This window comes from Narcine bancroftii, chromosome 2 (genome assembly GCF_036971445.1).
Source record: "Narcine bancroftii isolate sNarBan1 chromosome 2, sNarBan1.hap1, whole genome shotgun sequence".
Classification (NCBI taxonomy): Eukaryota; Metazoa; Chordata; class Chondrichthyes; order Torpediniformes; family Narcinidae; genus Narcine; species Narcine bancroftii.
In genome coordinates this window covers 82,006,273-82,022,980 of record NC_091470.1, presented here as the reverse complement: position 1 = coordinate 82,022,980, position 16,708 = coordinate 82,006,273, and the positions used below count along the sequence as shown (strand labels likewise).

The window sequence follows — 16,708 nt, the reverse complement described above, 5'->3', positions numbered from 1 at the left end:
GCTGGGCTTTAGATGTTTCAAAGTGGACAGGGAGGGAGGTAAAAGAGATGGGGAGTGACAATGCTGATCAGGGATACACTATCACTGTTGCAGAAAAGGGGGAAGTAGTGGAGCGATTGTCATTGTGGGTGGAAGTCAGGAACAGGAAGGGGGCAATAACCCCACTGGACATGTGTAATGTTACATATAATAAAAGAATCTTGATTATCGACTCTCCATTAGTAACAGAGACATCAAGGAGCAGAGAGGAGGCAGATTCTAGAAAGGTACAAAAATAATGTTATGAAGGTTGGTGATTTTAACTTTTCTAATATTGATTGGCCCCATCCTTGAATGAAGGGTTTGAATAGAGTGGAAAGATTCCTGACACAATATGTAGATAGACCAATTAGAGGAGAGACTATACTTGACCTGGAATGAACCAAGTCAGGAGTCAGATCTGTCTCTCCTTTACTGTAGTGCTGGAAAAGGAAAGAAATAGACAATTTGGTAAAACATTTAATTGGGGCAGGGGAAAATATGATACTATTAGAAAAGATCTTGGGAGTATAAATTGGGAGCAGATGTACTTGGGGAAATGTACATCAGAAACGTGGCATGTCAGAGAACATTTACATGGCACTCTGCACAAGTATACTTCATTGAAGCAGGGAAAGGTGGTAAAGTGAAGAACCATTGTGTATAAGGGATGTAGAAAATCTAGAAAAGAAGAAAAGAAAAGCTTATGAGAGGTTTAATAAGAGTAATTATTCCAGGAAAAAGCTTAACTAAGGACTTAGGAGAGCAGAAAGGGCCATGAGAAGGCCTTGGCAAGCAGGGTTAAGGAAAACCCCAATGCATCTACAAGTATGTGAATATCGGTTTCTTGTCAGAGTACGTGCGTTTCCTGCGGGTGAGGCAGAATTCCCACATCGGTAGGGCAAAAAACTGCATTCCAACAAAGATAAGTGTACAAAAGAGAATTGTAAACAAATAAAGAAATGTAAACAAACTGTGCCATACAGAAAAAAAATTCAGAAATAAATAGTGTGCAAAGTAAGAGTCCTTAAATGAGTCCTGATTGAGTTTGTCATTGAGGGGTCTGATTGTGGAGGGGGAGCAACTGTTCCTGAACCTGGTGTAACAAGTCTTGTGGTAAAGAATTAAATAAAGTAATTCGGTTATTTTTATGGAAGGGTAAATTGTCTAGGGTTTCTATGCTTAAATTAACCTGGCGATACGAATGGGGAGGACTTCAATTACCACATTGTCAGAACTATTATGAAGTGGCACAGTTGAAATTCATTAATAGGTTGTTTGATGTTCAACAATCACCTGTCTGGGCTAAAGTTGAATTGGATCAAATTTCTGAAAAAGAAATGAGTGAATTTATTTATAAATGGAATCCTTTATTGTTACAAAAATATAAATTACCAGTACTAAGACATATATTGGATATTTGGTATAAGCAGGATCAACTTATAGGTCCTAAAGGGAAAATTTTGATTCAATCACCGTTGTATCAGAATAAACTAATTCCGTTTTCTTTAAATAATCCTTGTTTGAAAAATTGGGAACTGAAAGGAATTAGTATTATTCAAGATTGTTTTGAGGCAGGTAAATTCTCTACATTTAATAGATTACAAGAGAAATTTGGTATTTCTGCAAATTCTATTTTTGCTTATTATCAAGTTCGAGATTTTTTGCGAACACAATTTGGTAAGGATTTAATTTTACCAAGTCAATCTAAGTTTGATATTTTAATGGTTGACAAGGAAACTAAAGGATTTATATCAGATATGTATAGATTGCTGCAAGAAAAGATGGATAAAGTTAGGGTATATAGGATAAAAGAGAAATGGGAGAAAGATTTAGATATTGAATTGTCTTGGGAGGAATGGTCAAATATATGTATTGATAGTGTTACAAAATTAATTAATGTGAGATATAGTATGGTTAACTATAATTTTATTCATCATTTATATTTGTCTCCTGAGAAGTTGAAGAAATATGGATTTAGTCTAACAGATTTGCCTTTTAGATGTGGAGAAAAGAAAAGAACTTTTATGCATTGTGTTTGGACATGTAAGAAAGTTAAATCTTTTTGGGAAAAAGTTATTTAATTTTTGAGAGATTTATTTACATTTGATTTGCAAATGGATCGAATGATGTGTTTATTGGGTTATATGAATGCTGTTACTTTGGGATTGGTTGATAAGCCACTATTGGCATTTTTGCGGTTAGGGTTAGCGATTGCAAGAAAATGTATAGCGATAACTTGGAAAAATGATGTGGAATTGAATATACAAAGATGGCACAATGAACTGCAATCGTGTTTATATTTGGAAAAAATAACTTATAATTTGCAAAATAATTATTTTTTTTGTTAAAATGTGGAATTTAAATTTGGATATATGGCTGTTGATCTTTACATAAAAGTTATGTAAAGAGTTGGCACGTTGATTAATTAATTTTAAATGTATAATTTTTTTAAGGCTCTGAGGGGTGGGGGAAGAAGTTACGATAATGTAGTTAGTAGAGGGAGGGAGGGAGGGTGATGGGGGGATCTTACCGTAACCATTATTTTTTATATTTTGTATTTTTTTCTCTTCATTATATATCTGTATTTGTATCTTTGTAATACTTTGCAAAATTCTTAAATAAAATTTTCCAACAAAAAGAACAAGTCTTGTGGTATCTTTACCTTTTACCTGACGGCAGTAGCGAGAACAGAGTGTGTCTTGAGTAGTGTGGATCTTGATGAATCCTGCTGCTCTATGACAGCAACATTCTATGTAGATTTTGTTGATGGTGGGGAAATTTCTGCCTGTAATGACCTGGGCTGTGTCCACTACCTTTAGCAGGGTTTCCTGCTCAGAGGCCCCCATACCAAGCCTTGATTAATTTTTACTATACATCTGTGGAAGTTTGCCATGGTTTTCGATGTCATACCAAACTACTGCAACCTCCTGAGGAAGTAGAGGTGCTGATGTGCTTTCTTCACGATGCCATTAGTGTGTTGGGTCCAGGAAAGTTCCTCCAAGATAGTGACTCCTAAGAACTTAAATTTGCTCACCCTATCCACCTCTGATCTACCCCCCATCGCCAAATGATCACTGAATTGTACACCTCTGGGTTTTTTTTCCTTCCTGAAGTCAACAATCAACTCCTTGGTTTTGGTTATATAGAGTGTGAGCTTGTTGATCATACACCATTCAACTAAGTTTTCAATCGCCCTCCTAAATGCTGACTCATCACCTTTTTTAATACAACCCACTGCCATGGTATCGTCAGCAAATTTGCAGATAGTGTTATCATACCAAGCCACACAGTTATGGAAGTAATGGTATTTCTGGTTTAGATTGATGTTGATTAATATATCAGATAGATTAACACGTCAATTAATTAACAAAAATAATAATGCAGTGATACAACTTGATTCATGCTTATGCGGGGAGGATTGGAGCTACCCAAGGACAGTAAGGGAGCCCCAGAATGTGTGTGTTACCTGGTAACGACAACCTAGCTGATAAAATTCCACCAGCCCTGATTTCTCTGAAATCAGGTAACTTACAAGATTTAGGGGTACTAAAACTTAAAAGTACCTGAGGGGAAGAGGACACATCACCATAATTGATCCACAATATGATGCAACATGTAGACAGACATTGCATAGCTTAATGCTGATTTGCCACATAGGAGGAGAGTGTTTTGTGATTGGTTAACGTCAGATAGCGTTGGAGAACGTAAACCCATGTATTTGCATGTTCAGTGACCTCCTCAATCTTCCATGGAGGTGACGGACCTCTCACAGGCCTGTGTATTGAATAAAAGGATTTGGCTGAAGAAGACGAGTCCAGGTCCATTCCTCAAGAGAGTAAATTGCTGATTGAGATCTCACCCCAGAACCTGGCTGAGGTATCAAAACTAATTCTCAACATGGCCATGGGCAAGTGGAGCAGGGGGCTAAGAACACACACCTGTGGTGCTCCGGTACTGATGAAGATTAGGAAGGAGATCTTACCAGTTCTCACTGATTGGGTCTGGAGGTGAGGAAAACCAGGATCCAGTTACACAATGTGATGTTGAGGCTCAGGTCCTGTAATTTACTGATCGGTTTTCGAGATGATGGTTTGAATGCTGAACTGTAGTTGATAATGGAATTGAGAAAAATGGAGGGTTCTGCAATCAGGGAATTCCGAGCAGCTGTTAGAGTAGGTTATTAGGTTGGCAGAACATTATGGGCTGAAGGACCTGTATAATAGATTTCTATGTTCTGTATGTGGCACAATGAGACTGATGTGGTTCCTCTGAGTGCCAGAATAGCCTCAATTAGCCAAATGGTTTTCTTCTCCATCTTGAGGAGATATGTTAAATTTCTTCAGAGGATATTGGTGAATTCTCTAAGAGGGCTGTTGAAGCCTAATGAATGTATTCAAAGCAGAGTTTGATAGATTCTTGACTGTTGAAAGTGAATGAGGACACTAAGGTAAAAGGTGTTGCTGGATGATGAAGTCAGCCTGATGGACCAAATAAACTTTGCTTCTTATCTTAAGCTATTACCTTTGCTTCCTGTGGCCTGGGAGGTTTTCTTAGACATGGTTAGGGTTACAGGTCATTTCAGCCCACAAGTCCATGCCACCCAATTTACATCCCATTAACCTACACCCCGCGGCGTATTGAGCCGTGAGAGGAAACGGGAGCCCCTGGAGAAAACCCACACAGACAAGGGAAGAGCGTTCAAACTCCTTACAGACAGCGCGGGATTTGAACCCTGGTCCAGTCCTGATCGCTGGCTCTGTAAAGGTGTTATGCTAACTGCTATGCCAACTTTGCCACCCTTCTAGATGAGAACCATCAGATGTTCCCCATCATGCAAACTGCTTATCACTCCTTGTTGATGCAGACTGCCTATTGCTTCTCTTCTGTCTTTAGCAATGACAAGAAACTGAATCTTCTTTTTGCTCCAACAGTTTCCCTCTTCGAATTCCACAGAGGCTATTGATAGACTTCAGTGTGTGGGAATGGCTGCCAGTGTGACAGAGTCCACTGATGATATTTGGAAGAGGATATGTTCTGGACTACCAGCCCAGATGATGGACATGAATGACACTGGTTCCCTGATGAAAGAATGTTTCCCAGAATCTTTCTCTGAAATATTCAGCCCTATTCCGATCACAGATGCAGATTTGACAAACAACAATAATCTTGCAGATGGAATCAATTCCTGGGCTCCCATGGCTGATTCTCAGCAATATTTGGCCACATTGGGTGAGTGTAATACAGGTTTTTTTTTACACCAGACACCCCATTATCCAAAGTGGATTGGCAGTAGGGGATTCTGATCTATATAGTCTGTGAGGATGGTAATCACAGACCCAGACCCTTGGGTAGCTGCTTTGGTCTACATCTTGTGCAGTTCTGAATGCTTTGTGCAGACTTGTGAAGTGCTCTATGTACTGCCTAGTACTGTGAGTAGCAATTACATCATTGTACTATCTTGATCTGTCTACAGGTGTAATATTTATATTAGAATCATGGAAAGAGCTTGGAAATGTGCCAAATGGAGTTAAACATGAAAATGTGCTGATTTTGGGGTCAAGTACAATATACAAATGTGGTGGATAAACTCAGCAGGTCACACAGCATCCATAGGAAGTAAAAGGTAACCAATATTTCAGGCCTGAGCCATCATCAGGAAATACAAGTAGCTGCCTGAAAATACAAAGGTGGGGGGAATGAAGAGGGAGGAAAGAGAAAGGGGCAGATCCCAGGCTAACAGGAACAAGGTAATACATGGATACAGGTGGAAGGATAGATGAGAAAAAAGCTGAGGTGGCATGGGAAGAGGGCAGAGGGCTAAGAAGTATAGCTCTGATAAAAGGAAGGGAATGGGGAGCTGGAGGAAAGGAGAGGGGGATGTTGGAAAAAGAGACAAGGGCAGGGGATTAATGGGAATTGGAGAAGCGCATAGTAATGCCACCTGGTTGGAGGCAGCCAAGACATAATATATTATTCCTCCAGTTTGCGGGTGGAAACTTTACAAGGCAATGAAGTGGGATATCCATTTACAACAAGATCTAGATCAGTTGGGAAGGAAGGCCAAAGAATAGTTAATGGAAATTAATGCTGACAAGTGTGAGGTGCTGCATTTTGATAAGTCAAACCAAAGCAGAACTTGCACAATGACTGGGCTCTGGAGAGTGTTGTAGAACATTTGCGTGGTACCATAAAAGTGGTGATTCAAGTGGACAGGATGGTAAAGAAGGCATTTGGCAAGCTTGTCTTCAGTGGGCAGGGTATTGAGAACAAAAGTTGGGACCTCATGAATCAGCTGTTCAAGGTGTTGGCGAGACCATGCTTGAAATGTAATGTACAGTTCTGGTCACCCAGCTATAGGAAGGATATTAGTTGGAAGAAATGCAGAGGAGATTCATGAGAGTTGTAAGGAGATGTTGGATAAGCTAGGTATTTATTCCCTAGACCATAGGAGACAGAGGGGTGACCTGATAGAGGATTATAAAATCATAGATAAAGTGAATAGTCACTGCCTATTTCCCACATTAGATCATTCTAGAACTAAAAGGCATAGGTTTAAGCTGAAAGGGGAGAGATTTAAGAGGACAGTGCTGGTGTTCCGTGAAGGCAGTTAGACTTTTATATTGGAGACGATGCGAAACACATCGGCTCTGATACTACCTACCTTGGCAGGTAAAATGACCCCCCATCCCCCCCCCACCATGCCGTGTCCTAGTCACACAGGTAAGTGAAATGGTAAAATGGCAGTTAATTACCATCTTTCAAGGACAGTGTAAAAGGACCTTCTGACTGTATTCTTCATTGGATAGAGGCGTAGTGTAGATATTGCATATCGGTTTAGAAAAATGGGAATAGTGATAACGCCATTAGATTTATAGCAGAAAAAAAAGCTTCACCAACTTATTGCCTGAGGCAAATGTAGTTTGGGTAATAGATAAAAACCAATATATAAAACTAAATCCAAATTGTGTCTGAGTGATTGGGTTAAGTTCTTTGATTAGGTGATGGAGAATTTTAATGAAAATAGTGCTGTCAATGGTCCGTGTACAAACATTCACATAGCATTTGATAAGGTGCCTTGTCATTGGCTTCTTTCCAAAAGTAAAAGTACATGGGATCTAAGTGATAGTTGCAGCACTGATGCAAAATGGGTTAAAGAAGAAAGGATGATGTTCATCAGCTTTAAGGAAGTGTGGTATTAGAATCAACACTGGCGTCGATATCTATTAATGATTGAGCCTCCATAATACTCTGCCTGATATCAGCTTGCAGGTGAACACTGAAATAGTGAGGGCAACAGATTGGTATCATTTGCAGATGTGAGACATGGGAGCATTTAATATTTGAGGACTGCAAGTGGACCTACTGCCTCCCAACACCACTTCAGTCCTGATCTTGGGTGGTACCTGTGTGGAGTTTACACAGTCTCCCTGTGCCTCCAAGAGTTTCCTCTGGCTGTTCTGGTTTCTTCCCACCTCCCAAGAAAGTGTAAATTAGTTTACCACTGTCAATTATCCCCAGAGTGATTGTGTTGCCCAATGTCATGGGTATTAAATTGTTCTGGGTCAAGGGCATTTTAGGAGATAGCTGTCAAACAGTGTGATAAATCTCACCTGGGACGCCCAATATTTTTTGAAATCTGACAGTTTTAGACCCCATAATTTGTATTCCCATGTTAATTTTTCCATAGAGACTCTAGCCACTTCCCACTCCACAAAAAGGTTGCTGACATGTTCATTGAGCATCTTGAAGAAGCACTGGGGCAATGGAACGGGCAGTGTTTGAAAAAGATATTGCAGTCTTGGCATCACTTTCATTCTAATGTTATGGGCCGAGTTCTTCATCTAACCAAGTCCTTCTCTATCTTCTGGAGCAAGGGGAGATAATTTAACTTGTATATATTGCTTCAGTCTTTCTACTCTTATCCCCAAATATTTCCTGTTGCCACTTAAATTGGCTTCCTTGTTGATAGGGTCTGTAGTATCCTTTAATCAAAGGCATAATTTCACTTTTGTCTAATTTTACTTTAAATCCTGAGACCCTCCCATAATCTTCTAGTGTGGTCTTTAGCCTGGCCAATGACCTCCTCACACCCCCCCCACCCCCCCCCCCCGGGTCTGTCAAATACATTATCACGCCGTCAGCAAGTACATAAATTTTGTGTTCCATCTGGTCCACCCCTTTATGTCTAGATCCCGTCAAATGGTTTCCGCCAGTGGCTCAATGGCCAATATATAACTATGATGGAAGGGTTATCATCCAGGGCTTATAGATTTAATGCCAACACAAACATTTTGAGTATCTAGGAATGTATTATTTGAAAGAATTGTGTAAGCAGATTCAAAAACCATTTTAAAAAGCTAATTGAATGGACAATTGAAGGGGAAGGTATCATTTATGGGGAGGGAACAAGATGGACTGCTCTGCCAAAAAGCAGCACAAGCACTCTGGGCAAAGTAGTATCTTTATTTGCTGTAGCATCCTTTCAGTTGCAATGTTCATGGCTGATGAAGTCTATGTATTGACTTTTTCTTAAACCAACAGAAAACCGCCTGAGAAAATTGAAGGGCATGAATGAAGAGCCAAGTTCAAAAGGGATGCTAAGAAGCCTGTCACAGGCAAAGAAAGAATGCTGGGATCGGTTCCTGCATGAACAGTATATGTCAGAGACGTACAGCGATGGATACGAGATGGACCCAAGGTAGTGTACGTTATCTGACCGTTTATGCTAGGTATTGCAAAGTAAGCAGATGGGTTCCTGTTCCTCATGTTAATCTTCTTGCCAGTTTTCTTTCCTGGGATGAGGAATGATGTTGATGTACTTTGTCAATTTGAAGAGAGGGGGCTAATACTTGTTTCCCTTCCCTGGCAGTTAGCTGATTGGTATTATAAAAGCATTGATGAACATCTCCAGTTGCATAATTTTGAAAGCAGACATAGAAAGTCAAGTATCTGGCAGGGTGGCACTTCAACATTTCAAGAACTCTAGTGATTCTTGATCCATATTGTATCCAAGATGTCTTGACCCCCAAAGGCTGAATGATGAAGGAATTTCTGGAAGATACTACTGATTGTGCTGCCCTCCAGAACAAGCTCTGGACTTAGCCGTACAGTGTGGTGTTGCAGGGAGATGAAAGTCATAAAATTAATGATGCTCTATTCCACAGTTGGGGTTTGTATTTCCATGTACAAAGTTCCCAGTCTGTATACGTCTGATGTCTTGACAATACAATCCATTGCGTCACCATTTCATCTGTTCTTCCAGTGCCATGGACTATCTCAAGCGATGGGTCCAGCCAGACAGAGTTCCAGTCAACACAGAGGAGGTTCAGTATCTGATCAGCCCTGAAGGACGTTCTGAAACCCAGGATGAACCAGAAGGCAAGAGTTGTTCTTCCTATGAGCAATAACGACTGACATTGCTGCCTGCCCTATGAAACTTGACTCAAAACAGACTTGAGCCAAGTCCTGACCATGATCCAAACATTGAAATATTGAACTACTTAACGTCACATTGAACACCAACTACAAATGCAGATAATTAACCTGAATTGTCCCAGGAGCTGAATCCACTCCTATGATTTGTCTTGCGAGCATTTTAAATAGGAATCAGACTCATTTTCCTCAGGGCCCTTCTGCCTCCACCAGGGTAACTGACAGTAATCACCTTGGCCCATTTCTGTCTATAGAGCTGGAAAGGCCTGAAGGGAATCCTCAAGAGGAATGATGCTGCTCACTGTACTTTTTTTTTGATCTATCACTCAATGCATCAGTGCACCTGTATTGTTCAGAATTATAGGTAATTGAAAATATTTACAGTTGAGAGAATGTTGCAATGCATGTCTCATTAATCATTTACTCAGCAGCACACATTTTGCCTCCTACCCAGCTTGACATCAGTATTTATGTGCTGTAGAGTATGAAAGACACCTCTCAGTCTGTCAAATATTGAACATGTCTGAGCTTCGCTACTTCATTTGATAGGGTGAAACAAATCCCTGTTCAAGTTTCAGTGCTGAGGCTTTCCTGTCCTTCTTTCCAGTTGTACACATCCTTTGTGTGGCATTCTTTTGAGACTTGATTCATTCCCTTCACACTGGACCAGGCTGCTGTGCTCTTCTAGAGGGATCAGTGACTTAGCCCAGTTTCTCTGTGTTGGAACATAGCAGCTATATAGTCTGGGGGGGTGGGGGGGTTGCTAAACATTCCATACTTTATTCTGTAAGTGTGAATGCTTTCTCTCCCTACAATGCATTTCCACATATGTACTAACCTGTCTATTAAAACACCCCATCAAAATCTTCAGTAGCCTCCACCTTACCTGCCATGCTTGGTATATACTGATGGATTCTTAATCCTTTGACTCTTAATTGCAATGATGTTGGCCACTGAATGATGCTAAACAGAACATAGGAGGCCTTTTAGCCCACTGAGCCCATACGACTCTTTGCAGAGGAATTAGTCAATCCCAATGCCTCATATTTTCCTACAGCCTTGTTTCTCCTTTCCAGTTCCCTTTTGATAGATCATTCTTACAACCAGTGACTTCCAAGTTATTGCCACTGTCAGCATGAAAACTCTCTCTCATTTGGTCCAAAATAAAAACACACCTGAATTCAGCAGGTCTCGCAGTGACCATTGGAGGTAAAGCTATATACTGAACGTTTCAGGCCTGCGCCATCTGATTTAGTCCTTACCATTTTGGCCATCTTGAAAATCTGTGTTTCTGATCCTTGAGCTACACACACAAGAATAATAGCTTATTTAAGCCCTATGAAATATATCAACCCGTTCCGCATCTGCTGAGGAACGATGGTAAAATTGCCCCCCCGATGCAAATTCTTCCTTTAATAACAATGACGTTGGAGCAGTTAGATCCCGTGTAACGACATGTGGACTGTCCTACTCCATCAGACAAATATTTAAGGCTTAGACAAAAGCAAAATGTGATGGAAATATAAAATCAGAATAGAGAATGCACATTATCCAGCAGGCTAGCTGAGGAGAGGGACACGTTAGTGAGAGTTAACAACGGATGAAGAAAGGACAGATGATAAACTCAGATGATTCATTGTAGGGTTAAATATGCTGATAACTGTCCCCATTAAACCATTTCTACTGTTCACAGGCGGATCCATTTCTACACATCCCTCCCCCATCATCCTCCCAACTGAAAACCCACTTGCATCTCTCTTTCCCAGTTCTGATGAAAGATGACTGACCTGAAATGTCGCCTTTCTATTTCCACAGAGAAATGCTGCCTGACCTGCTGAATGTTTCCAGCATTTCCTGTTTTTGTGTCAGATTTCTGCAGGATTAATTTGATTTTTCTCCCAGCGATATGGTACCTCTCTCATGACTTGTTTTTGAACCTTCAGTGGTACATCAATATCCTTTTCAATAAAATGAAGACCAACAATCTAGACAATAATAACTTCTCTCCTTTTGAAATCTATCCCTCTTGAACTAAACCTAAGTACTATAAAAACCCCTGGTATCTGGCACCTATGGGGATTGGTAGATGCCAGATAAGTGAATTTTCTGGTTGCTTGAGACTGTATGTTGCATGACTGCTGAACTAACAGCAAAGTGTGCCAATTTTAAACTTCCATATTTTTTAATTATTTATATTCCGTGATTTTTTTTTTGGTCAGTTGCTTGAGGTTGCCGGTTGCTTGAATTCTGGATAGCAGGGGTTTTACTGTCTTTGGTTTCTACATTTAATGACCCTATTAAGATTAATGCTATTTTTAACGATTTCTGAATTAGCTTGTTTCTACAAATTGTTCTTCAAGAAAAGTTGATATCTCCTGTTAGATGGTTGGGAACCATAGCCAGAATATGAGCCTTTTGGACAGAGGGAGATTGGTTGAGGATAACATATAATGAAAAAGGAAGCATTAGTGCAACCCTCTTACAGTGCCAGCAGCCCAGGTTTGAATCCAGCGCTGGCTGTTTTGAATTTGTACACTCTCCCCGTGACCTGCATGGATTTTCACTGGGTGCTCCAGTTTCCACCCACCCTCTAAAACATGGGAATGTAGATTAAATGGGTGTAATTGGACAGCATGAGTTTCAAATTCTATCATGTTGTTAAATAAAAAAAATTTAAAATGCAACAGGATGAATCGTCATTAGCTCTCACCACCTGCAGGTGTCCTCCTATTCCGTAGAATGGAAGGAAACCTCATGACCCATGTAGCTTCATTGAAAATTAGTTATAAGATCAGTAAACATGCAAACCTCGAACTGAGGTTCATTTCTACAGAATGCAGTTCAAAACGAGATAAATCTTTGCATTTATTCTCGAGCCTTGGTCGCCATATTAATAAGAATGTGGAGACATCAAAGTAGTGCAGAATGGTGCCAAAACTGCAAAATATATTTTTCAGGAAATGCTGAATAGGCAGGAATTCCTTCCTCAAAAAATAAAAAAAAGGCTGAGGTACAGTTGTCCAAAACTGGGAAATGATTTGATGTTTCCACTTCTGGGTTGTTTGCATCCAGGGAATATAAATATGTCAAAGAATTTTACTGGAATGAGGGATTTCATTGTGTTCAGCTGGAGAGGCTGAGGTGGGTTTTTTTTTTGGAGCATTGTGTGAGTTTTGGTAGAGGTGTACAAGATTGTGACTGATTTAGGTTGGGTAAGCAGGGAGCTAAGCTGCAATATGAGCAATTGGTACATGGACCAGTCCTTGCAAAGAAGCATTTTAACAAAATGTCAAAGGAAGACACAGGGAAAATCAAATTTTACTTGCATGGAGTGAATGGTCTCTTGTGCCATAGCAATTCCATCATTCAATAATATATCCAGTGGACAATTTGAAAAAAAAACATATTTACCCAGTCTTGGGTTACAGTCCAGAAGTCTGCCTGAAGGGAGTGGTGGAAGCAGCATCAGCCAGCACTTTTAGAGTAGAATTTGATAACAGTGAGAGGGAATAATTTTCAGGACTGTGTGGAAAAGAGTTTCACACATTGCTATCTGTTGCTTAGATAATTCCTCTGAATCATTCAGAAGCTGTGCAAGAGACATTATTATAGCTTGTAGTACCCTGACTTGTTTCATGATACTACAAGAAACTCCTGCACTTAACAGCCACTATTGGATTCATTAGAAAAAATTGAGACAACAGCTTGTCTTCATCACAACCTACAGCCACTTCCTTTCCACAGATTAAAAGTCCTATCTTATGTTGCAGCCTCCTCACAAAGTCATCTAAGATCTCTATATTAGTTCTGGATGTCAATTCACGAGGTATCCAGGACATTCATGGTCCTGCTCTCATTTCTTCTTCTCAAGTTCTCATAGTCCAGCTACTTCTTCCACACTCCAACCAGTGCAGGTCATCCTTTGTTGCCAACTATGATACTGTCATCACCAGATTGTTTTTTTTTATATTTTATTTACAGTTTTCCAGATTTGAACTCAACAATTTACAACTTTGTCATCAACAGTATTTACTTACTGTCAATTATTTATCCTTATCCAACCTATGCAAATTTTCTATATAGATCAAACCTAACGTCCCTTCCCCTCTCTCCCTCCCCCACCCAATTCCCTCAACATCAAACATTTAACACATAAACAACCAAAAATGAACATTTAAGACATTAAAACATTTACAACATGGAAATAAATCATATAGGGGAGTTATGGGTTTGGCCTGGTCCAGCAACCAGAGATTGGACCGATTTTCTTTTTTTCCCTGACTTTTCCTAGCTGGACTGAAGCAGACCCCTCATTCCTCCCCTTCCACCCCCCCTCCCCCGCCCCCCAAAGAATTGGGGAGAGATTGGGTCAAACCGGGCCCCAAGGAAAAGTTATCCTTTTCACAACTGTACAACAGGTACGGCTGCCAAATTTTTTGGAAGGTGCCATACCTTCCCATCAAGTTGTAGTTAATTTTCTCCAGGGGAACACAGACTTGCATCTCCTTGCTCCTTTGCACTATGCTCAGGCAAGAGTCAGACTTCCAGGTAACCGCTATGCACTTTCTGGCCACTGCCAATGCGATCATTATGAATTGAATTTGGAATTTGGACAGCTTCATTGGAAGTCTTATGTCCATTATGTTGCCCAACAGGAACAACTTGGGATCCTATGGGAATTCCTTAACTATAATTTTCCCTAGGACTTCACCTAGCTCTGCCCTGAAGGGCGTCACCTTGGCACATGTCCATGTTGCGTGCAAAAAGCTTCCTGTCTCAATGCCACATCTAAAACACTGGTCCAACAGTTCCAGCTTAGACCTGTTAATCTTTTGCGGCGTCAGGTAAAGCTGGTGCAAAAATTTATATTGCACAGCATGTACCTTGCATTGATTACCATGGTCATACCGGTCCAACACAGGTCGGACCAGCACCATTCATCAATCGTTATTCCAAAATCCGACTCCCACCTCTGTCTCAATTTATGGAGACCTTGTTTAGGACCTTCCGCTTGGAGCAGGAAATTCATTGCTGAAATAAATTTCTGTGTGATTTCCCCCTTCAAATCATGGTCTCTACATCACTGCACTTTGGTAGGGCCATAGTTGGACCTAATTTGAGCTGCAGAAAAGATCTTATCTGAAGGAGGCAGTGAAATGTCTTGTTTGACAAATCATATTTCTGTCGAAGCTGTTCAAATGACATTAATTGTCCCTACTCGCCATTCCTATGCCAGGTGTCTAGGATCTTGTTACCTACCATTCAAGGTATTAACTGATTTTGAGTCGGGGGATTTTTTGGGGACAGCCCTGGTTTTATTCCTAAATATTGATTAATGTAATTCCAAATACAAATAATTTGCTTTAATATGAGGCTGTCTGTTTTTCCAGATATCAATTTGTCGTCCCTTAAATAAAAAAAGTCCTCTGCTACCCTCTCGCCCACCAAGTGCAAACCAATTTGTACCCAGGATGGTATCTCTCTTCCCCATCTCCCTCCCCCCCCCCCAAGAGTGAAGAGATGTACCTTGACTGGGCTGCCCAATAAGTCCGACAACTGCAATCTGCCCAGACTATAATCCCAGATCAACTTCTTCATAGAGACCCTGGCTACCTTCCCATTCCATAAGAATCTTCTTAAGGTTTCTCGTAACCTTTTTGCTGGCTCCAGTGTCTTTCTAGCCTTCAAGAATGCTGCACTAAAATCAGGGGGAAAAGAATACCTATTCCCCTCTATTTCCATGGGGCCCCCCCTCTTTTTAGCCCCGACTGCCACTGCCCTCAGTATTTCCTCTCTGTCCTGGTAGCGCAATAATTTAACCAGGACAGAGAGCGTGGTCTTTGTCCAGGACCTGGTTTCAGAAGGAGGGACTTGTGCGCTCTCTCTATTTCCACTCTTTCCTCTAGTGCACCTTCGCCCAGCACATTGGGGATCCAACTTTGAAAAAGCGCACAAGGTTCTGTCCCTCAGTCCCCTCTTTTAGCTCCACTATAGTTTTGAGGGCATCTTGTTTTCCCCCCCCCCCCACCTCCATACCCGGTCCCTTCATCAGGGTATCTGTTTTCTTCCCCATATTGCTTAAAATGTCTTTGGATGCCCCCACTCTTTCCTCAATCTCTGTGACACTCTTCCCATCAATCCTGAAAGGGCTCCCTGCATCTTGTCCAATTTTTTCCCCATATTCCATTGAATGGGAAAGCCTATCCTCCATGAAGTTATGCTTTTATTATATCATGCAGGAAAAGCTCTGAGCCTTTCTGTGTGCTTTGCCTCTTTGAGGCTTTTCTCCAGAGTCCCGGGGTTTCTTCTTCCATTTGGGACCTCACTACCATTCCTGACCTCCTCACTCTCCTCCTATTCTGACCCAGTGCTGGACCTGCCACTGGGACTTGCCTTCGAACCTGATCTGACACTGCCTGGCTTGACTTTACCCGCTGCTCCATCCTACCTGAGGCTGAATCTGCCATTAGAGTTTGCCTCCACGGCAGGCCCGACGCTGCCTGGTTCCTCTCCACCCGCTGCTCCATCTGACCCGGGTTGGACCTACCGCTGAAGCGCAGGTAAGCTGCGACTCTTCCTTCAACGTTGGGCCCAGTATCGGCCCTTCCCGATCTCCTCGTATGCTGGCTCGGGTCTGTCTCCGCAGTTCTCAGCTCTTCTACCTCACGACAGTCGCACCCGTTGGGACCACCGCAGGATCACCTGCGCCACAGGGATGCTCGTTCCAACACTCTCACCGTGGGAGGTGGGGATTCCAAACCTTTCTCTTCCCCCACAGCTTGTCTTAGAGCTTTCTGCCGCTACCCAACGGCCTGGGCCCATGTCCTCTCTCAGGACTGGGTCCTCCTGCTGGGCGGGCTGCACGTTCGAGGTGACGGTTCCTTCAGCGGGCCTCAACGTGGCCCTGCCATTTTCCTCGCCACGAGGCTCCTCGGATCTGATCTTCTGCTTCAAAGCTGCTTCTTTTCCATTTCTGGATGTGGACGGGCCTTTCTTTGTCACTTTTGTATTCTTGACTTGTTCCTACATCCTTTGTGCGTACCCTGGTGATTCCTTTGAAGTTTTTCTTCTGTTAATTTTCTTTCTGTCTTGGGAGCTCTGGGATTCTGCCTCCTATTCTCTCCACATCACATGACCCTTTCTCCATCACCAGATTGTTCAATAAGTTCCACCCAAAGTTCTGTGACCAATTTTAGTTGAAAAACTCCATTCCACAACGTGAACAGTAGAAATCTTTTCTGTCCATTAATAATCT

General features: G+C 41.5%; 1 protein-coding gene across 1 annotated transcript in view; it reads left to right on the top strand.

Moving 5' to 3' along the window:
- The window catches only part of ccdc32 (coiled-coil domain containing 32), a 56,859-nt gene that overhangs the window by 4,540 nt on the left and 35,611 nt on the right, over positions 1-16,708 (top strand). The window contains exons 2-4 of the mRNA XM_069917263.1: positions 4,953-5,250; positions 8,563-8,719; positions 9,284-9,399. Of these exons, the coding sequence (XP_069773364.1) occupies positions 5,004-5,250; positions 8,563-8,719; positions 9,284-9,399 (520 nt within the window). The 5' untranslated portion in view covers positions 4,953-5,003. The remainder of the gene's footprint in view (positions 1-4,952; positions 5,251-8,562; positions 8,720-9,283; positions 9,400-16,708) is intronic.